This window comes from Artibeus jamaicensis, unplaced genomic scaffold (genome assembly GCF_021234435.1).
Source record: "Artibeus jamaicensis isolate MK-2021 breed Jamaican fruit bat unplaced genomic scaffold, CSHL_Jam_final contig_373, whole genome shotgun sequence".
Taxonomy (NCBI): Eukaryota; Metazoa; Chordata; class Mammalia; order Chiroptera; family Phyllostomidae; genus Artibeus; species Artibeus jamaicensis.
Genome location: NW_026521807.1, coordinates 5212045 through 5235242, shown reverse-complemented (window position 1 = coordinate 5235242; position 23198 = coordinate 5212045). Strand labels below are relative to the sequence as shown.

Below are 23198 nucleotides of genomic sequence, written 5' to 3'. Positions count from 1 at the left end.
AAATACTTTTCCATTTGAATTTGTCTTATAAATTTTATTATGTACATGTATTTATTTTAAGATATGCATGTTCCAAAATGCATTTTCAAATTGGAGATGTAGAAATAATTTTAGTTTATGCAATCTGAATTCTCTCATCTTGCTTATTTTTATACCTTTTAAAAGTAGTCAAATTAGTGTACTCTAGTTTCAAAAGGCTTTTTGATGCATTAATAATTTATGCAAGATATCTGTTCTGTAAGAAGATTATTTTATATGGTTTAGACATGACTTGAGTAATTTTAAGTATATATTTCATGTTTACAGGTAAATAACCAAGTGCATATGAAAGTATCATCTTGTTTCTAAAGGAAGATATTTATTTCTAAAAATATATGGGGTAGGCAGAAGTAGGTTTACAGTTGTAAGTACATGAAACAGTTTATTCTTATATTGTTATTTATTTGTTATTGTATTACGTATTGTATTACAACTGTAACCCTACTTTTGCCCACCCTTGTGTATAATCTGCCACTTGTATCAGAAGACCAATTCCATAGGCTAGTTTCTTTCACAGATGTTATTTTTTCATGTGAATTTGAAAGGACTGCTACCTAAACAGCAGAAATTTCCCTAGCATATCAAGATATGGGAAGGATGAGAACAAAGTAGCATTTTTCTTTTGCAGTGGTACAGTTAGATGAACACCTGTCTCACGCACTTGCATCTGGAATGAATTTATGTGGCAGGATAGTATAAAATAGGGAAAACAAGCCAGGAAACACTTTTGCATTCTTTAATGAAAAATTAAGAGTGGGAGAAATAGACAAAAAAACTGTACTTGAAAAATAACTAAATAAAAAAAGTGTGAAAGAAAAAAAAAGAGTGGCTTTTAAAAATTGTTTTAGCTTCCTTTCTCATTGAGTCAGCTGATAATTTATCCCAAATTATAAATCTAAATATTTATCTTCATACCCATTGTAGGTTTTTCAATGCACTGATGTAGGTTGACCTGTCCTTGTGACTTCAGCCAGTCATGAGAGACAGCACAGAGCCCAGTGCAGGCCTTGTCGGACTCCAGCTACTAGTCTCACAGACTCCAGAAAAGTGTGTCTGTGTGTGTGTGTGTGTGAATATAAGTTGATCTGAAACAAATCATTAAAGTTTCTTACAAAATATTATCAAACTTTTATAGTTCCTTGGACCAGCAGTCAGCAGAGTCCCCATTCACAGTCCACAAGTGCTTTGTCACACACCTGTATCTAATACACAGTAGTGAAGACTTCAGAAATAGAATCTTTTTGAAAAGACCCATAATGTAAGTGAGTAATTTTGATGTTTGGACTAAATCCACATGAAAGGAATCAACCTCAGTATTACTGTGTGCTGAATTGCCAAAACAACATGTAGGAAACTGGATCTATTAATATTTTACAGTTATTTTAGGAGTTGTTTTAATTGTATTGGTGATGGTAGAATATTTAAGATGTATAAGAGATAAACTACATATTTATGCTTATCAGAAGACTATGGCAGTACAAGTATGTCATTTGGTTAGCTAAATTAGTTTAATACTAGTTGGAATTAAAATGTGTTAATCAAGAGTGTCTTATCCACTGGGGCATCAGTAATGTCTGGTGGAGACTTTCATAAAAAACAGAAAGGAATTGTAAAGTAGCTTGGGCAAACTTCATTTGATGCATAATTTATGCTTCATTACTTTTCTACAGGAAAAAACTTCATAAAGAAATCTCATGAAATATCTCATGGAGTTATAAATATAAGTGAATATTCTTATTATGCCTAAGATATCTGAAATGAAATGGTAACGTCACAACATTCTGGAATGACTTTTCAAAGTAATATTCTCAGTAGCACATGACTTCAAGAAACTTAGCACATTTAATAAGAAAGATATATTTCCCTAAGGAAAATATAGAATAGCAAAATAGAGAATAGAAATCTATACAGAAAAATTTCTCACAAAAAAGAGAATTAAATTAACTAAAAAATGGACACAGAATGAATAAAAAGTAATATTTAGTTTAAAAATGTTTATGCCTTTGTTTAAATCTTACAGTGAATATATTTGCAGTATTTTTCCAGTACTATAGATAAATAATCATAACCTGCCATACTTATCATTTTATAAAATTACATTCATGTTTTTTCCCTTGAAAGAGACTAGAGTAATTTTTATGTCATAGAATGTATCTTATTCCCTGTGTTTGCTTGAAACAGTACATCAAAATATCAGAAGAAAGATTAAATCTGTCTAAAGCTATGTCTTCCAAGGACCAAGTAAGGTAGATATTTGATCTTCCTGTAATTAATATAATTACTGAAGATAACCCATATTTTATCAGGCTCTGTATCACTTTGTACTTTGTGTTTTTGCTAAATGTTGATGGAAGCAGATTACTTTTTGGCAAATAACCATTTTCTAAGATTTTTGGACTAAAGATGGTTATGTGCTAAAGACAATTTGATATTAAGAAAGCGAATGTTTAAATGTTCTTACTTAAAAGAGCCTTTCTTAATGGAAAATATGTAACATGTGGGGGGGAAGGGGAAATTTCCCTTTTTTCCCTTTTCTTCTGGCTGGTGTAATAATCAAATTGAGATAAGACAGATTAACAGTTGAAAATAACCAAATTTACTACGGATGTATGGTTGTATGTAAGAACATGACACCTGAGGAGTAATTAGGCAGTTGAGACTTATGTGTCACTTTGAACTAAGGAGAAGGAAGTTAGGGGGAGAGGTGATGGTTTGAGACTTCACAGGAAAGGAAGACAACTCACAGTTTACATGGAGAAGAAAAAATAAATAATTGGTAAACAGATGTTTGCTGGGCCATCTCTAACAATGAAACACAGATGGGACTTGGATCAAAGGCCCTTGCCAGGCTCCTCCCTGCTGCACACACGGTACTTCACATTAAACTGCGGTTGCCTGTCATGAAAACTCCCTTTCTGGTTCAGGTCCTTTATCCAATTTTTTAGGCACCTAGGGGGAAAATCAAAGGTTCTTCCTTAGTCTTCAGTTTCTTAAAATAACCAGCTTAACTAATATCCCAAAGGAGCATATTTTGGAGTGACAAATTTTGCTTCCCTTCAGCTAAAAACATGTTATTTCTGAGACCTAAGAATTACAGCTTTTTGATTAGTGTCCCATGTATAAACACTGCACTTTATGAGACTAACAACGAGAGGTAAGCTGCTATATGGAGTTGTTAGCAGTTTTCTTGGCTGCTCTGTGCTTCAGAAAAAGATCAATAACTTACCACACTTTCTTTGCCAGATCATACATAAATTAACCTGACATTCCTTTATACCAAAGAGTGGTTAGTAAATATTGGTACTCTGTAAAACGACCTAAGAATTATTCAACTCTGATACCCCAGATATATAGTAAGAGAAACCTGAAGGCAGTACACTAGAATAAAAGGCCCTATTGGTCATCTAAATTATGTTTTCTTGTATGCTGTTGATATGTGTATTGTGATTATAGCTCAGTATCTTCTTGGGGTCGCCAACACTTGTTCATTGCCTACCTTTATTAGGTCCTCTGGAGGATATAATATATTATACTTCAGCAAGCAGAATTGCCCCCTCTACACATATTTTATAAACATTTTCCCACTAGAAAATCAGATATACTATGCCAATACTGTGGCTTTCAGTAACAATATCAATAGATACTACATAATTTAACAAGATGCTATTTTTAAAAATAAACTGGTCAGGTGATATTTTAAACACAAGAACCAAGCTTTATTTTATCTTTTTCTGTTTTTTGCAATCTTCCTATCAGTGTTGCTGATTCCCTCAATGAGCCAGCTTTGGAACCAACCAAATATTTATTGATGCTACTGTGTAATGATCTCTCAGAGTGCGCTAACTGCTTCCTTCCCTTCCTCCCGAACCTCATTAGAAGTTATCACGTTATAATGAACAGTTTGATTATAATGATGATACTTTTCTAATAATACCACATCCGTTGCCACCATTCCCCACCCAGCTTCTACTATTCCCTGTCAGCATCTGACTTTAAAAACACAAACTAGAGTCCAGAAATATTATCAAAGTGCCACCAAAAATGTTTAAGAAAACAGACATAAAGCTTACTGAGTTTATTTTATTTAAGTTGTCACATTTCTTTTACTCCAATGAATCAAGGTCACGTGCTAATTAGTGCTTTATATGCAAATTAACTTGCTTACCTGAATACAGCTGCCTCTTCAGCTTTTCCTGGTTGAGTGGCGGCCTGGGGGAAGAAGTCTGCATTAAGTGAATGGTCACACAGTGGCTGGAAGCCCATGAGGAAGTACAGAGTTAGTTTATGTGTGGTCACTAGGTTATGAGAACGAGGTGTGTGTACCTGCCTTTATTCTATAAATATACTACTGTAGCAGAATGTTACAGCAGTAAGAAACCAAAAGTGGCAGTTAAGAAATTTGCTCTGTTTTGTTTCACATGAAATAAGGAGGTTGAACTAGTAAACTCTAACAAGTAAAACTATCTGTTCTAAAAATACGCCAAAAAGGCGTATTCGAATAAAATTATATGTTAGACTTTACTGTAATTGTACAACACAGTACTTGTAAAACTGCAAGTAATTTTTTGGAGAAGTTATTTCTGAAGTGAGTATTCAGTCGCAAAATTGTTTTGTAAGTTCATATTTTCATAAATGTGGTAATTGTACAGTATTTCTTTCAGTTAGAAAGATACTATTCTCTTCAAAATTAGGAGCTAATTCCACATGAATAATTTTGTATTAAAAAAAGTTCAAAGTTACTTTAAATTACATAAGTCCTGCATAATTACATATTCTAGAATATACCTCACTCAGACTTAAATTTTCGGAAGCATTAACTAAAGGTTACATTTTTCCACTCTAAAGAAGTTAGTGTTATTCTTCTCTTCCTCATTGATACATCCTAAATTATGCTCATAAAATAAAATATAGTATATAGAAAGTGCTTCAATGGTTGGCATTTTAAATATATAATTATTTATTTATTTTTAGAGGGAAGGGAGGGAGAGACACATTGACACACACCCCCAGTGGGGACCTGGCCTGCAGTCCAGGCACATGCCCTGGCCAGGAACCCACCCAGTGACCTTTCAGTTTGCAGGCTGGCACTCAGTCCACTGAGCCACACCAGCAGGGCTTAAAATGATTGGCATTTTAAAGAACCTTTTACTTTTTAATGATTTAAAATTTTCTTTCCTATCAATTTGTTCTTAAAGACTAAGATTTAAAGAGTTTCTGAAAGCCATGTTGAAATATTTAAAATAAGATTTAAGGTGATTTATATGTTGCTACATCAATTTTAAGGCTTCTAGGAGATACCAATTTTATTTTATGGATAAATTACATTTTGCTGCTTCACATTAAGGTAATGACTTGCTCCGAACAGTTTCTGTTCTTTCCTCTGAAGTGGGTTTTCTGCACATCAAAGCCCACGTCACACTGCAGTGTGCTAAACCCTCCATGATCATGGTGTGAACACAGTGCTAAGGAAGTAGAGGGAAAGGAGACTAGAAAGAGTCTTTACAGAGGACAGAACAAAAACTGGCCCTTGGAGGATTAATAGAGATGCTTGGCAGAGAGAGTACAAAGTGATCTCAAGAAACAGTGAATATTCTGGTGTTGAAAAATCATACTTACAGGGTTTGGGGAACTATTAATATTAGAAAATGTCAACAAAGTTGGTAACATTTGAGCAATGTATCATTGAAGATGTCCAGTTTGATCTTGTATATAGTAAAGAAAGTGAGGGCTTCAAATGGTTCTTATCACTAGTAAATTTAGTACTGCTAAATTATTTATACAACTGTTCCCTGGGCAGGGAGGTCTGGGGTCTTCAGAGAAGGAGAGAATTGGACTGGGAAATGTACCTTCAACTAGTGTGAGAAAAGAGTTGGTTATTTCTGATTCTTAGGGAATCGAGGTAAAACAGTAAGGGCTTATGAGAGACCAAACAAGAGGGAGGCGACTTCTTTGCACCAGCAGAAAGGGCAAAGAAGAAAGGACAATTCTCCCTTTAAAAAAGAAAAATTAGGAAAATCAGAAGTTTAAAAGTCCATGAATAATTCTTGATAGAATGGGAAATAATAATCTTTTAAAACTGAGTGATATTTATACTGAAATAAATTATGATTATAAATGTTGTGTTTCTTTCTCTAAAAGACCATTTGGAGGAAATGAGATAAACATGTATTTGTATTTCTGTTTTTTCTCTTTCATTTAGTCATCAAATATTTATTGATTTTCTGGCTTTGTACATAGTTTTATTCACTCTGGTTTTTTCCATTCATTCTGGGCAGACAACCAAAACATGTATAATAAGAATTTACGCCTGTAAATGTAATTTCCACATGTCATAGTGCTAACTATACTACTCAATTTATCATGTCATAAAGAATCTTACTCCATGAGTTTTGTCTAATTTGGAAAACCTTTTATTTTTTATTTTTTGTTTTCTTTTTATTGTTGTTCATTTACAGTTGTCCTCATTTTCTTCCCATTATAAGTTTGATTTGCAGTCATTCATAGCACTACATTCATGTTCTGTCAAATAGGGATGATGTAATATCACTTTTGAGGGAAGGCACCAGATTGAAATATTATTTTCTTTGAGTTTTCATTGATTCTTGCCTTTTGGTAAAGAGAACATTTTATTTGTTCCAGATTAGTGGACTGATAGTAGAAAACAATATTCCCAGAAAATTGTTTCTTCTATTAATTACCAGACTGTGAACCTTGAACAATCCTAAGCAGCAGGATGATTTTTATCTGCTTTATTCACTGATATGTCCAACCACTAAAACACTGCCTTTATAAGTATTTAATAAATATTCGTTAAGTGAACTAATCCCTGGGATACATTTTAATCAATAAGTGCAACTTTTAAAATTCTCCCTATTAACCTTTGATCTGAACAAAGTATAATTGTTAGAGTATTTTTTTTTTCTTTAACTGGGGTTTCCTTTTTTCTCTAGAAAGCATGGAAATAAGTTTCTGCAGCTCCGCAGTAAAGGTAGTTTGTGCCTCAGGAGCACATGCTTATGACCCCACCCCCCAAACCACCCCCACATACTTCAAACACTTAATAGATATTTACAGAATGTTAATATTTATACCTAAAGGTAATCCTGGGAATAATCGACACAGAATCATAGGGTTTTATTTAGTTCATTTTTCTAAGGAACTTTAAAGATCATCTAGTCCAACTCCCTCATTTGAAGGCTGAGAAAACTCCAGCCCTGAAAGGTTATTTTCTCAGGGCTCATCTGCTAACTAATTAGTGGTGGTGCAAAAGCTACAATCCAGACCTTTGACTCCCAGTCAAATGATTTTTGCACACACAGTATAAGTAACTTTTTCAAGGGGAAGGTTTTTCCAGTTAAAATATCCATTCATCTCATGACAACTTTATGCAAATTATTTTGATGCCCGAACTATTAAAAAAGTTTTTTATCCCAAATATGATGAACATGTTCTTCCGAGGTTTTTAAAGCAGAGAGGACTCACATGTCTGTCAGTAGATGTACTTTATATTATTAGTAGGCAAGCTCTTAGATTCATATTTTACCATAAATAATTTAAATTTGTTTCAATATCTTATATTACATTTGAAAGCAAATTGACTTCTGAATAGTGAAGTACAAGTATTTGTGTAGAACACTCTCAGTTGCCAGTATGCAAACTCTTGGGTTCTGTTGCTGTGTCTATAACTCAGCAAGTAGGCAGTTGAGAACCTAAGTGGTTAACTAGATAGCTACATGTTAGGATCAGTCTGCATGTTAAAAGCTTATATTATAACAGCACTAACTTAATATTAAAAATGTTTTACCTATAGCAATCTTTATATTTTAGGTAAAAGTAGTAGATTTTTAAACCTAGATTAACTAGGTTTTTGTCATTTTTTGCTTTAATTATATATAATCAATGGGAATTAATAAGTGGTTTTCCTTCTTTTTTCTCTGCCAAAAGAAAAAAATAAACCAAAAATTTGAAACATCTTGGAAAGCACACAGAGGAAATAACTAACGAGAGAGTCTATCTGTCTCGTAATCTTACTCTGGCAGGACCTGCAGGGTCCCAGCTACCAGGGGAACGCCTGTTCCTCTCAGCAGTCCCTCCACGGGTCTCACAGTCAGATGGGCGAGCACCACAGTCCCATCACCGTACGCTCACTCCCAATGCCACAGATACCGACAGATCTCTTTTTCACATAGTTCATTAAACTAACACCATAGCATCATTTTACAATCAGAGGAACGTGAAAATCTCAAATGCTCTATTTCAAATAAACCACTTAAAATAAAATTTTTCAATAATTAACTCAGCATTTGGCATTTGGTAATATTTTTAATAATTTTTACTTCATATTTCATTTCAAAGTGAATTTATTATAGATAAGAATTATTAGTAAGCCATTTTTATTTCTCCGTGTTTCAAAAACTAAATAGAAATTATACATTGGATTCGTGAGTATGTCATATAACTTCTCTTTGTGAAGGAAAAACAACCATTCTAAAATTTCAATAACACTATATTCAATTATTAAAATTTTAAAATAAGTCCAGAAGTTGAGAAAACAGTTTCATAAATGAAATTGGTATTAGGAAAATAGCAGAGGGAGTATGAATATTGGAATACATTTCTTAATAATTGGCAATATACTTAACTAATCCAGAAATGTAGAGTTTCAGAAATGATAAAGGAGAGACAACTTTGATCAGATATGAGTAAACTAGGCATTTTTTAAATGTTAAGCTTGGAAAATCCACTTACACTTTATCAGATGATCCTGAAAAATCCACCCTTTCTGTTTATTTAAAATGGTTTCCTGGGAATACATTAATATGTAAGACCACAATGAGCAAAAGCCAAATTGTTCTCTTAATTCTAAAGTTCCTCTTATTGGTTTGTCAAGACCAAGATATTATAGTAAAATAATTGGGCACTCAATGCAATATACAGATCATGTACCATAGAAATGTACTTGAAACCTGTGTGATCTTACTAACCAATATCACCCCAATAAATTTTTTAAAAGTAAGAAAAAGAAAAATTCTCTGCAGCATAAATATTTTAGGATTTTATTTTTCAGATGCTACTTTTAAAATAACCCTGGGAAATATATGTAGCCATGAACTACAGGCCTAATATCTAAAAATGTTTTTAGAAAATACATTTAAATGTGGAATTTAATTATATAAAGTACTATAGTTCTATATTGCTGAAGCCTTTGTTAAATTGATTCTTATTTATATTAATCCATTCTTAATATTTTACTTTATAATAGTCAATACTTTAGAGTTTATAATTTGCTTATATTCCATGTAAGGAATAATCTTACATTTAAAAACATTATACATTTTGATGTGATTAAACAAAATTATATTTTTTCTACTTTTCATAGAAAATAAAAAATGGAATTTTTAATAATTTTAGGAATAACTTCAAATATTTCAGTGACCAAGTCTGATTGATCAAACATGTTCTCCTTCCACCCAACACTGGAGAGTCACCAAAAAGATACTTTCAGGGAGTTTTCCAGACAGTTCTTTGACTGACAGTCAGCGTGTCTCAGCAAGTTCTGATTCATCTTACAAAATAAATTGAATAGAGTTTTAATGTAAGACTACTTTTTCACAAAAATATACACCTCACAATCTGCTAGGCTCAACATATATGAAGAAATTCCTACTTTAAAGTTTATAATCAATTTTGAATCATAACTAACCATTGATTAAGTAAAGCCAAAGCTTTTTTAAACACAGTGACTCTTGGGAAGAAATATCTTTACCATTTTAAATAGAGCTACAAAAGAAAAAGTCAAGAAATTTGGCAACTTTAAAATTATTTAAGGAAACTGATAACCATACTGGATTATTCAGTCGAAAGTATATACCTGGAACCCAATCTGTATAATGAGGTTGCCAGTACGCCTCTTCCAGAAGTCTTTACTGAGATTCAAAACTCTTTCTTAGTTTGTTTTGCCAATTAGATATCATTATCTTAATAATAATTCACATTTTAAAAATTTTAGTTACTTTAGTCATTTTTGGTATTTTTACAAATTTCTTGGAAAGTTTTGCAGATATTCTACAAAAAATAAAATACAGTGGTAATTTTTCTTAAAAGCATTTATTCTACTGAAAACAATCACATATGGAAGTAAATTGATTTATGTTTTGTATAGTTCTAAAATTTTTTAAACAGTTTATTTTCAGATCTGTATTTTACATTGTGCTGTTTTTTTCTTTTGGTTTGGTTTGGTTTATTTGTTTGTTTTATTTTAATAGCCTTTTATGTCACCTCGGTACCCTGGAGGTCCAAGGCCCCCACTGAGGATACCTAACCAGGTAAGATTTATGTGCTACCTAAGTTTTTTGTTTGTTGTTTGTTTGTTTGTTTGAAGAATCAATAAAGAAATAGAAAATGTCATAAATACTTTTTACCTGTAGCAATATTCAAGTATCCGTTCTCTATCCCATTGAGTGCTCCTTCTAGTAGTATATAATCTACTTCAAGGGCTGTCCTACTACAGTCCATAGGTTGGATGACTGTTTCTGTAAATAAAGTTTTATGGGAACACAGCCACACTTAATTCATTTGTGTATTTTCTATGGCGTCTTTTACACTGCAAAGGAAGCTAGAGGAGTCATGATAAAAGCTATACATGTCCTGCAACCCTAAAATATTTGCTATATAGATCTTTACAGGAAAAAGGTTGACTGAACCTCAGAATCTACCATTTACTTTGAACCTAACTTTTAAATGTGTACAGTTTTCCTAAACACTGATTATATTCTCATTTAAAAGATGGCAATAAAATTTTCTATGAACATACTCTGGTTTATTTTTAAATATATTTTCATTATTATGGCTGTAACATTTATACCAATTTTCTCCAATTATATTGACATACCAGACATAAAATTAGCTGCTTCTTGAGGGGTTAGAGCTATTAATAACTAATTAACAATAGGTCCATTAACTTTTTTACTTACAAGAGCTCTGAGATTTTATAAACATTTGCCCTTGAATAGTTTTTTATCGACATGATAAATATTTATTTGTTAAAGTGAATAAAACACAATTTTTACTTGCAAGGGGTTTATAGTTTAATTTTAGGATGCAGATAACAAAAAGAAATTAAATGCTTAGCTGTATGGAATAGTTATGTTAAAATAATTGTTTTGTCACTTTCTCTAAATCTGCTATTTGTATACCTCAGCATTTTCCCAGATTCAAAGTAAACCCATTATCACAATAAATTCTTTTTTTCAGCCTTATTCTCTATTTTCACTTTTTTCCTGACCAAAAATAGAAGAAAGTTGCACTGCCTAACACATTTTATAGCAACAGAATCTGTTTCTTCTCTCTCAACTCTTACTGAAATTATGCAGTGTTCTTGAAATGTCCCATTTTGCTGGTGTTGTCTGTTTGTAGTGCACGCTAAGGGTGCCAGCACCCACACTCACCCCCAGGGACAACTGGAAGCAGGAAGCCGGCCTGGAAGTCCCCACATTAGCAGCTGGAGGGTCCTGTCCTTCAGAATCTGCATTCAGAACATAGGGCCATGGGAACAGGGCATGAAATAGGAAAAGGACGTGCACAGGTGCCAAGTGTTCAAACATACGGGAATTTTATTTTCTCTGTGGTTGAACCTCTGTATGTTGACAGTCAGGTGTACTTACATAGGTGCCTGAGTCTTCTAAGTTTCTTTTCAAAGCACAAAAAGTTGCATATTTTATTAAAATATTCACCGTATTTCAGACATCCCATTCATGACTTTGTATGTGACATACACCTAAGAGGTTCCTGAAAACCTGAATTAAATGTGAATTTCTTGCACAAGTATATTATTAGAATTTTTGACTTTATTTATTCCATATCATGATAAAAATCTTACAGAATGGAGTTGTATCCATTTGGTGTTGAAATGCCTGTTGTGTATAAGACACTGTGAGAGGCTCCAAACCTGTACAGACTGACAAAGGAAAGCACTTCTAGGAAGAGGAGTGTGTTGGAGTGGGGATGTGGACTTATAAATCTAGACTTTTTTTAAAGAACAAGTTTATAATTCATGTGAGTTTGCAAAAGAGGCAATTAAAAAGTTAAAGGCAATGAAGGGTTACAATACAGGCTCTTTCTCCTCCAGAATTTCAAACAGTCTTTGCCTAAAAGTATTTTAAAACCACTGTACTCCTCTGTGAGTGGCTCTTTTTTACCTACCCACCCCCACAACAGATACATAAACTTCATTAGTTCAACCATCTATCAACCATCTAACCAACTTTCAAATTATAATTATTTACACTTATACTATGTTTAAGAATAATTTTCTATGCAAATTAATTCTACAAACATGTAGTTTTAGAAAATGTTTACCATTTAGGAGCAGGGCCCTTTAAAGCAACAACATGGTGCCCCAGTTTCATTAAAGGAGAGTCGGCAGAACTGTTTTTGGTGATTAACTCAAATTTGATGAACACAAAAACAAATGTATCAAATATTTCTAATTTGATCTTTATAGTAGTCATAAAGTAATGAAATTTGGTTTTATCATTAGATTATATCTAAGAGAGTAAAAAGTGAAATATTAACCTCTTCAACTGTATTGACTAATCATTTTAAATATGTAAATAGACATTCCTTTAATAAACATATCCTTCAGAATTTATAATTACTGATGATTAGACTATAGATTTTAATATAAGTTCTCTTGAGATGGTTGTTATGGTTCTGAACTAAATTCACAATGGTTTGTATTTATGCTGTTTATATATTCATAGGACTGCATTTAGAATATGGTATAAGATCACTATGCCAAAAAATATATGAAGGAGTAATAGTCTCCAAAATGACTAAAAGAAAGTCAAATTATAAAATTATACAAGTTGGCAAAGAATAAGTATATATGAGAAAACACATGAAACATACATTAAGTCCAAAAAACATTTTTTACTACATAATTTTACACTGGAATTGGTTCAGCTATCAGAATGGGCTACTGGTGTTGAAGTGTCTATAACCTCAAGTACAGCAGGTCCATATCCTTCTCACAGATAAGATGTCTAATCAGAAAAATTCACAATATTCATTAAACAGTCTGATGAGGAAAACCACAGAAGCCAGAAATAGACTGTTCATGAGTGGATCCAAAATAAACTATTGATTTATCAATCCTATAGAATTTTTTTATTTTTTATTAAGTTATTTTTCAAGTACAGTTTTCTATTTCTCCCATCCCAGCCCATCCCATCCCGTGCTCCCCACCTCCCTCCCATTTCCACCCCCCTTAGTTATCGTCCCTGTGTCCTTTATACTTGTTCCTCTAAATCCCTCCCCTTTCTCCGCTTAAATTCCCTCCCCTCTCCCCTCTGGTCGCCATCCCCGTTTTCTATTTCAGTGTCTTTGTTTTTATTTTGCTTGCTTGTTTGTTTTGTTGTTTAGCTTCCTGTTAAAGGTGAGATCATATGGTATTTGTCTTTCAACACTTGGCTTATTTCACTCAGCAAAATGCTTTCCAGTTCCATCCGTGCTGTTGCAAAGGGTAGGAGCTCCTTCTTTCTCTCTGCTGCATAGAATTCCATTGTGTATATGTACCATAATTTTTTGATCCAATCCTATAGAATTTTGAGAATTTATACTCTATTTATGATCATTCCTGAAACTCTGTCAAGAGGTATATGAATCGAAGTAACACATAGTTAATGCCATTAACCACTTTATATTCTAAAACTGATTTGGGTATTCTAAAAGCACATCACATCAAGCTATTTTACTAAAATAGCTATTTTATATCAAGCTATTTTACAGTGTCTAGTATTTGTCTAATAGTAGATAAGTGGTTAAGTAAATTATAGTATATCTAAATGGTGAAATAACATGCAGCTATTATAAAAGCCATGCTATACAATTAAATTTATAGATATGAGAAAATGTTAATTATTTAGTATCAAATGTGGAAAAGATGGCACAAGTTGTGTATAGTACATCACCTTTGCTGTGTCACTGTGCGTATTCAGTGAATCCCCCACTCATGTGCCCCTCTCCAGATACATACATTTGTCACAAAAGACTCTAAAGATCAGATCCTTTATTTCTAGGTGGTAGGACTATGAGTGATTTTTTTCTATATTTTTAAAGTCTGCACTGAGCAGGTAATAATTTGTAATTAGAAAAAAGATACTAGTTCTGGTTATTCAATATATGATTATCCTTGATTAATATTGAGTGTATAGTTTTTACATGATAAAAGGAAAAGCATAATGGATGCTGAGGATAGGCCAATCTTAAAAACACTTCACTTCATTACTTTGTTCAGATAGGGAACAAATCAGCATTTGAGCAGGAAAAAAAGTTGTCAGGACACTTACTTACATACTTAAATGAATTTTACCATATGCCCTTATAACCAAGATATTTTAAACAAACTATATACTACTCTTTGTCACATGTTCTCTTATAAAGGATGAATGATATCTAGCATGTCCTTTACCAATAATTCTCTGACTATGGAAAATTTTTTGCATGTAGAATATGACTTTAATTAATGATACCAGAAAACAGATCTTCAGCTGCATAAAGAGAAATATGTTCAACATTGAGTAAATAGTAGGACTCTTACAGCTAAAATTGTGAGGATAACAGCTATAACAAATGTCTAACTTTAAAAATTAAATATGTTGCATGTGTTTAATATAAGTTAGGGATTAATGATGAAAACATAAAGTAGCTTTCCTTGCCAGTCAAAAATATTTCTTTCTGTCCATTGGGACCTCCTTATTTATTTGTTTCTTAGTAATAATTACACTATTAATGTATTTAAATTATGTGAAATCTAACAAAACAATTAAAATTATTATTTCTTTATGAATTTGAATTATATGTATATCCTGGCATATATGTATTTCCAATTATTTTCTACCATTGTAGGACAAAGAAAATTAACAAATTCATTGTCTAACAAAAAAATTCATTCTCCTTCCCAAACTAATAAAAGTTTACATAGTTAAGGCCCTGGCTGGTGTAGCTCAGTAGATTGAGCACAGGCCTGCGAACCAAAGGATCACAGTTTGATTCCCAGTCAGGGCACATGCCTGGGTTGCGGGCCAGTTCCCAGCAGGGGATGCATGAGATACAACCATACATTGATGTTTCTCTCCCTCTCTCCTTCCCTTCCCCTCTAAACATAAATAAATAAAATCTAAAAAAGAAAGTTTACATAGTTAATACGATGCGGTCTTACTTGATTTAAGTTATAGTTATATAGAGCTTTTAGGTACAGTGTTTACCACCTTCACCCAAACATATCTAATTATTTTGAAGCTGTTTTGTCAAGAATATACCCTGTTTGGAAATAAGCCAATGCAAAAAATGCACTGCCATATATTTGATTGCACATTTCTCGGAGCTGTACAAAATTTCCTGCAGAAATAGTCCATCACCCAACCTGTACCTGTTGAGGTTGACTGGGTGCCGGACACCATTCTAAATGTGCAGCTGCTCAGATCAACTCACCTGACACCCTGACTCAGCGCGGCCTGACACCGCTTTCTGAGGGTGGAAACACTCTGTGGGCACTGCCCTCTTCAGCGGCTTTAGTATTGTACTTTGAGCACTGGAAACGTGGTGAGAGGGACTGGGGAACAAACATTTTAACTTTATTCATTTTAATTAACTTAAATAGCCACACGTGCCACAGGGCTACAGTATCAGTGCAGTCACAGTGGTTGCGCTATAGAAAAAAGGGAAATCAGTAACGGTATATCAGATGGTGAGTTGTGCTTCCGAGACAAATTTCTTCCTACACTGAATGTAACATTTCTGTGTTTTAGTAGAAAAAAGGACAGTGACGTTGTCCAAAGGACCTTAATTGTGTTAAATACCTTAGGTCCAATGCTAGCAATGCCCAGCAGTGCATGACTCTGAGCAAGTCACTCCCTCTTTCTGGGCCCTGATACTTGAACCAGTAAAATGAGAGTAGATGCCGGTATTTCCAAAATTTCTTCTAGTCCTAAATTTCCCTTATTATATTATTCTACTTCATTTCATATTGAGGAGGCCCATTAAAATTTGGGGTAGATCAGAATTGTTACCTGAATTATATCATGAAAGCATTGAAAAATTAATAATTTTTTCATTATTGGTGAGCAATCTAACTTCTATGAATAGACTATATAGTGGCATTCAAGGAAATATTCTGGTGTATATTCACCAGAATCTTAAGTTCCTACATGGATTTAGCATTGGTTTCGTACCCTTTTAAAAGAAATAAGACTTTTATGAAGCAAGAAATTTTTTCATTTAATTATTTCTGTTTTATTAAAATTTTGTATTATTTCATTCACTTTAAATTCCAGACTTTAAAACTTGTCTTTTAGAATTTTGGGTGTATACTGATCTGATCTGAAGCCCTGGCTTTGGAACTTACCAATGTATAGCTATGGACAAATTAACAAATTACTTATATATTAAACCTCAGTTTCTCATAATCAAAAAGAATTAATAATATCCTCATAGTACTGTTGTAAGCATTGAGTGAAATAACAAATATAAACAGCTTAGCACAATTCATGGCACAAATATACTATTTTGCAAGTGTATTTTATTGTTAATATTATGCTTATTATTATTAAACACCCCCGTCATGAATGTTGCTTTCTGTCAGAGTAATCTTTTATAGAATGAATAATGTATGTCAAAGTGTTTTATTAAACAAGTCTGAATGGAGTACATTTAACCTGTTAAAAATATGAAAGTAATGACAAGATAGGATGTATACATTTATTTTCCCCTCATATTAAAGGTATAAAAAATGCACTAATTATGACCTTGTTGATGCCCTTGTTGGTCATCCCAGAACTTATAAAAAGTGTTCTAAAAGTTAGAGATTTGGCTTATTCTAAAAGACAAATTCTGGGGCCTAAAGAGTTAAATTGATATAAATCTCGACATTGATCAAGAGTTCTGTAGGATTGTGAAATACTTTTAAATGATGACTGGAAACAGGGAAAGACTTGACGATTGTTCTGATTACCAAGGGAAACAATAAAAAAGTAAAATTTTGAAGAAAATGGTTTCCAGTTATAACACATCATATCTCTAGTGAGACTTAGAAACTCAGAATCTAAGTCCAGAGTATAAAACTCTAACCACCTGGAGACTTTAAAAAGTAAGAACTTCAAATTCACAATTAAAGAAAATGTTGATTAGTCACATATTTTCAGTCCTCTTCCTAATTCACTTTTTTTTTTTTGTCTCGGGATGTCTTTTTAAATTAAGTTGATTGGGGTAATGTTATCTGCATATTACATTGTCTGTTTACCTCCCAAAGTCAAATCTTCTTCCATCGTGATATATTTGACCCCTTTTACCTTTCACTCCCCCCCAACCCCTTCCTTCTGCTAACCACCATACCATTGTCTGGGTCTATGAGTTTTTAGGGTTTTGTTTTATTATTTGATAATTTGTTGCTTTCAGTTTTATATACCACATATAAGTGAAGTCATACAGCTCTTGGCTTTTTCTGACCAACTTGTTTTGAATCTTTATAACTTTTGACAGAGTTGACCACTTCTTCCCTTTTTGAAACTCTCCTCATGCTTTCTGAAATGTTGGTCTTAGTTCCCCTCTTAATTTTACACCTATTCACTTTCAGTTCCCTTCCTACCTCTTCTAGGTATTTCTAAATAATTATATATTTGGTCTTTTTTTCTTTTCATTCTTGAAAGTTTATTCCATTCTTAATTTTATCACTGATGATTCCTAAAATTGCCCATCTAAACCCTATTCCTTCTAGTCCTTCAATAAATTGGTTATTCTGAGCCAAGAAACGCAGATAGGTCCACACCCAGGGCCTACAGTGTGTTGGAGATACAGAGAAGAAAACAAGCTGGATTATATTTTGGTCTATGAAAGTGAGGTATAGGATCTTTCCTTTCCTGAATGCGAAAACATTCAAGGGTCCAGGGAGGAATCACGCAGATGAAGCAGAGAGAACAAGTGGTCATTGTTGGTTGGGAGATAGATTATATTGAACAAATAATTACATTGATTAAGCAAGTGAAAATATTGAAGATAACTAAAGCTGGTTTCTCATTGTCAGAGAAAATAAGAAGAAACATGACAGGAAGCCTGAAAATAATTCTAAGGTTTTACATTGGGATTGGAGGTGTTGAATCAGTGTTGGAGAGTATAAATTCTGGTTCATGTAGGTACCGTACACAGAGAGAGGGGGGATATCAGTCATAGATGTAGATATGTGTACATATACACATAATGTATATAGATTTTTTAGCTCAGAGTCTACCAAGAAAGTCTAAAAGCAATGCACCCAACTAATAATGCACACTCTTTTGAGAATCCAAATCTTGTTGCTTTCACACTGTTATTCTCTAGAAGGAATCAGAGCAAAATGGGGAAAAGATCGATTCCAGAGCTAGGCCAGAAAAATTACGAGATGAACCTGGAACATCTTTTGCTTATAAAGAAACGCTCAGAATATGATGGACCTTTGTGAATGTTAAACTAAATGATGATAATAGATACAACCCATTCAATATGCTAGGAATCCATAAGCATATAATGAATAAATAAATAAGCAAAAAAAGGAAAGTTCCTCTTTACAATTGGAATACCAACTTATAAACCTAGAATGAATCCATCTGGCAACTATCATAGTGCTTAGGAGTTGTCAGTGGATGCTAAGGGTGGTGGGTTGATAAACGAATGATGAAGAGTAGGGTATTGACAATCTTAGAATATCCATAATACTAAAAATAATCATTTACAAAGGGAAAACACAATGACCTTATGGGATAGAGACCTGTCAGACACCAACACAATCAGATGATAAAAGTCAAGGTCATCAGTAGTGGAATGAGTCAATATCAAGTGCCCTCTAATATAATCACTGAAGAAAGCAGGGCACCATTTCTGTGGTTTCCTGATAAGGAAATTTTACCTTAGTCTAGGCATGAATAGACATCAGATCATCCTATAGATTTCAACATTCATTCCCTTTAAAGCTGCTGAGGACGTGATAGGGAAAGGCTAAGGAATTGTTACTGCTTGGAAGAGCATGAAGAAACATGACAACAAATTGCAACATGTGTTTACTGAGGTCCTAGTCCCAGAAAGAAAAAAGGAACATTTCTGAGACAAATTGCAAAATGTAAATGAGGTCTGGGGCTTAGATGAACGTGTTGCGCCACTGTTGATTTCCTGTCTTAAGCAGTTGTTTTGTGGTTATGTAGGAGAACATCCTTGTTTTGGGAACTACATTGTGTAGCACTTATGGGTAATGGATGCATCATGTCTGCAAATGGCTTTCAAGTGGTTCTGAAAAGAGTTAAGATAAAAGTACGTACAGAGGGAGGGAGGAAGGGTGACAGCGCAACTGTGGCAAAATGTTAACAGATGGGCAATCTGTGTCAGGATATATGGGGATTCTTTGTAGTGCTTGTACAACTTTTTCTGTAAGTTTGAGCTTTAAAAAAATTATACATGTTTTAAAGCGAATAGAAGGAAAACTTACCTAGACTAAGTTGATAGGACAGAATTTCATTAGGCAGTGTCAGCAATAGGCACTTACGTCTCTGTGAGCTCCTTGAAAGGAGAGATAGTTTAATTTATAGTTTTTATGTATTTATGTATTTATAGTAATTTATAGTATTTAATGGTTGGCAATTAAATATTATACTTGATTGAATGCATCAATTGAAAAAACTGAAAGAAATTTTGTATGGCTAGAAATTATTTTGTCATGTGGTAATGGCAAGAAATGAGGCTGGAAAGGTAAGTAGGAATTCAATAAATATGTATTGGATGTGCTTGTAAGCAAAAAAAATTCAAATAATTATAAAAATGGCTTGAGAAATGGCAGCTCTCTACTGCATCTCAAGTGATTAAGTAAATCATTCTGATCTAGATACATAAATCCTTTAAATTTTATTTGAAATACTTGAAATTTTTAACTAATTGGATACTATTTATCCTGCTTTAAGTTAATGGATTTACATGAACTTTTTTCCATCAGGATTACATGTATGTGTGTGTGTGTGTGTACATAGACAATTCATAATAATATCAGTGGGTTGTAAGAGCTGCTCAAACAACTGCAGAAACTTGCAGTTCGCTATGAACCCAGTATCGTACCCCACATAAAGAGTCTGTTAATCTCCATCTTTTTCAATTCTAGTTAGTTTTGATACAGCCAATTCGTTTGAACTTAATTGGAGTATTATTTTTCTGAATAGTTTCTTATGGAGAATATGACTACAGAAAAAGTATTTATTGGGCCCTTGGCATTTTCATAACACTGCTCTTGAAATCCCAAATGAGTAAAACAATCTGTAGAAACAGAGCTCATATTTAAGAAGCAAAATTACTTATCTCAGTACCTTTAGTAAATTAATTTGGAGCAAAGACATTATACTTAGTAAAAAGATGTAGGACAATTTTTTGCCTAGATATTTGTTCTCCCAAAATATGTAAGCATAGATATTCCTTATTTTATCTGCCAAAAAATTGGACAAAGTGGAATAATTTTAGAACTAAGAATTTATACTTTGTATATACACCTATAAAAATTATAAATGAATGTGAAATATAACAAATTCTGTAAAATACTCAAATGCATTCTGTAATTATAGGAATTTTAAAAGAGAATTGTTAAAGTACTTATTTTATAAATATTTACAATATTTCTTTTTATTTTGTTTGACTAAATATGCCAGGCACTTGGAGGTGTCCCAGGAAGTCAGCCTTTACTTCCCAGTGGAATGGACCCAACTCGACAACAAGGTAACTACTTTAACCCGAAAGTGAAATAGATGTGCTCCATCCAAAAGGAAATCCTTTATTTTTAAAGGAAATTTTTATTTGACTGAATCTTCCATCATTATACCAATTGCACTTTTGATATAATTATACCAAATTATAGCATGACCAAGTGATTTATTTTAGCTAACTCTGAATTATGTGTGATGGTGATAACATAATGGCAGTGATAACGTAAGAAACAATAATTAAACACCAAGCAGAGAGAAGGCTACTAGCCGCTGGGTGGGCAGCCATGCTCATTACATAGCTAACACCTTTCTCCTTTTGCCTTAGGACATCCCAACATGGGCGGGCCAATGCAGAGAATGACTCCTCCCAGAGGAATGGTGCCCTTAGGACCACAGGTAAATAGCCAGTGCAGAAAGTAGATGCTGAGTTTTTGTGCTTTATTTTATATAAACAGACCATGTTGTGTCCTGGCTTTTGTTACATGCATTCAACACTTGCTGTAATACACTGTTCAGCTCCTGAGAATGTGATCTGTGACGTGTCCAGATCGCTGTAGCTGCAAACGTTATGGACAGGTGTTGTCGCATGTGCATTCAGTGCATTTGAGAAAATACGTTGGGGCAACTATTATAAAGAGATAATTATTGCCCTTCTGTTAGTTATATAGAAGGGATATAAACATTTATAGAAAAAGATAACAACTATGTAAATTAAATAAGGTAAATAAAATCCAGTTGATTACAGATATTAAATAGAATAAGCAGCATAAAACATATTTCTGTAAGTTTTTTAGAGAATATCATTGACAATTTATTTTATACTACCATGTTTCTTTACACAATATGAAAATAATGAATTATTTAGAAAACAACCATTAAAAGCTGGTCTTGCTGAACAAGCATAATGCTCTCAGTAGACAGTAGATGTTAGCCTACTCCTTTATCAAAATTTCCCTGAAGCACACACTGAGGTCAAATCTAGCACAGCTATTCATGACATTTTTTAAGTATGCTCTTCAAGGATATCATTTATGTTAACTAAAACATCATTATTTATCTCCCTTTGGAAAACAGCATGGAGTAGAAAGTTAACTCTGTAATGTTATGTTTTAAAGAAATGAATTCAAAATCCAGAATTTAACATTTCTACCTTATGAGTCAAAAGGTAGCATGTCATAACACTGGTTAAAGGAATGAATTGCTGATTTGATTTTTCATTTCCAAGAACAGCAGTATAAGTGACAGCTTTAGGAGCTTGTCTCATGTATCTACTTTCAAAAACTTAAATAATATTTTGTTGTGTGCCCAAAGAAGTTAGAGAATTAGAATCTAACACCTAGACAATGAGACTTAGACCTAGGAATTTTAAACAACATACAATAATATGTATATTAACTGTATTGAAATATGAAGTACATATTACCTAATTTTTCAGAAATACTATATTACTTGGGAAAAACCCACCATACAAATATATGTGAGATCCTCAAAGTCAGAAAAAATTTTCTCTTTCATTTAGGGTCAGTCTTTTCCTATGTATTTTCTTAAGATTTTATAAAACTCTGATTTAGATGTTTAAATTACTTTTCCCTGTTTCTACTTATATTAGGGTTATTAATTTATGTGACCAACTATCAGTAAGCTATTAATAACAGTTGACCTATAGAATATCTCACTGATGGAATATATGTTTTTAATAAACCAAATATTTAATGAACATAGTTGACTGATATGACTACACAAAACTTGAAGGCTTTTTTCTCAGAAGATTTGCATAAAGATATATTTTAAAGATACATCAAAACCCCATGCCTGTAATTTTATTAGTCTTCATTTAGTTCACTTATTTTTCAAGTAGCTGCTCTTTAAGCTTTTGTCATTCCTAGACCAATGCATTGAATACTTTAAAAACTAGAGTCTGATTTAAGAGTCAGTTTTGCAGTGTATGAAAGGTATACCAGTGCTTACCTAAGTTATAACACTTAGATTTCATTTGAAAAAACAAGAAGTATAATGGTCTGTTTTGTTTTAAAAATAGCTGTATATTTGTTTTGCATTATAAGTTAAAAAAAAGTATGATAACATATTTCTGGAGACTAATCTCTTATTGATGAGTTTTAATAACTAAGCTGATTATACAAGTGTGAATTCTTTCTTTACATATTGAAACCCAAAGTGAGTAGTCTATTCTCCCATTTGGACTGGAATCCTTGCTATCTATTTCTACGTATTTTGAGGAAAGTAAAGTTTGTTTATGTGAACTTACCTTAGAAACCAGGAATACCTACCCTCAGTAAAATCACAGTATATAAATATTAAAGGCTAAATAAAGTATTCATACATATCATGTACGTAAATGAAGACAGGAATCAATACAGTAGGTAAAAGATGAGG

The 23198-nt window shown here is 32.9% G+C and overlaps 1 protein-coding gene across 5 annotated transcripts in view; it reads left to right on the top strand.

Moving 5' to 3' along the window:
- SSBP2 (single stranded DNA binding protein 2) overlaps positions 1 to 23198 on the top strand; it is a 247817-nt gene that overhangs the window by 175854 nt on the left and 48765 nt on the right. For all 5 annotated transcript variants that reach the window (XM_037159305.2, XM_037159306.2, XM_037159303.2 and 2 more), the window contains 3 exons: positions 10305 to 10364; positions 20751 to 20817; positions 21130 to 21200. In XM_037159305.2, coding sequence (XP_037015200.1) covers positions 10305 to 10364; positions 20751 to 20817; positions 21130 to 21200 — 198 coding nt within the window. The remainder of the gene's footprint in view (positions 1 to 10304; positions 10365 to 20750; positions 20818 to 21129; positions 21201 to 23198) is intronic.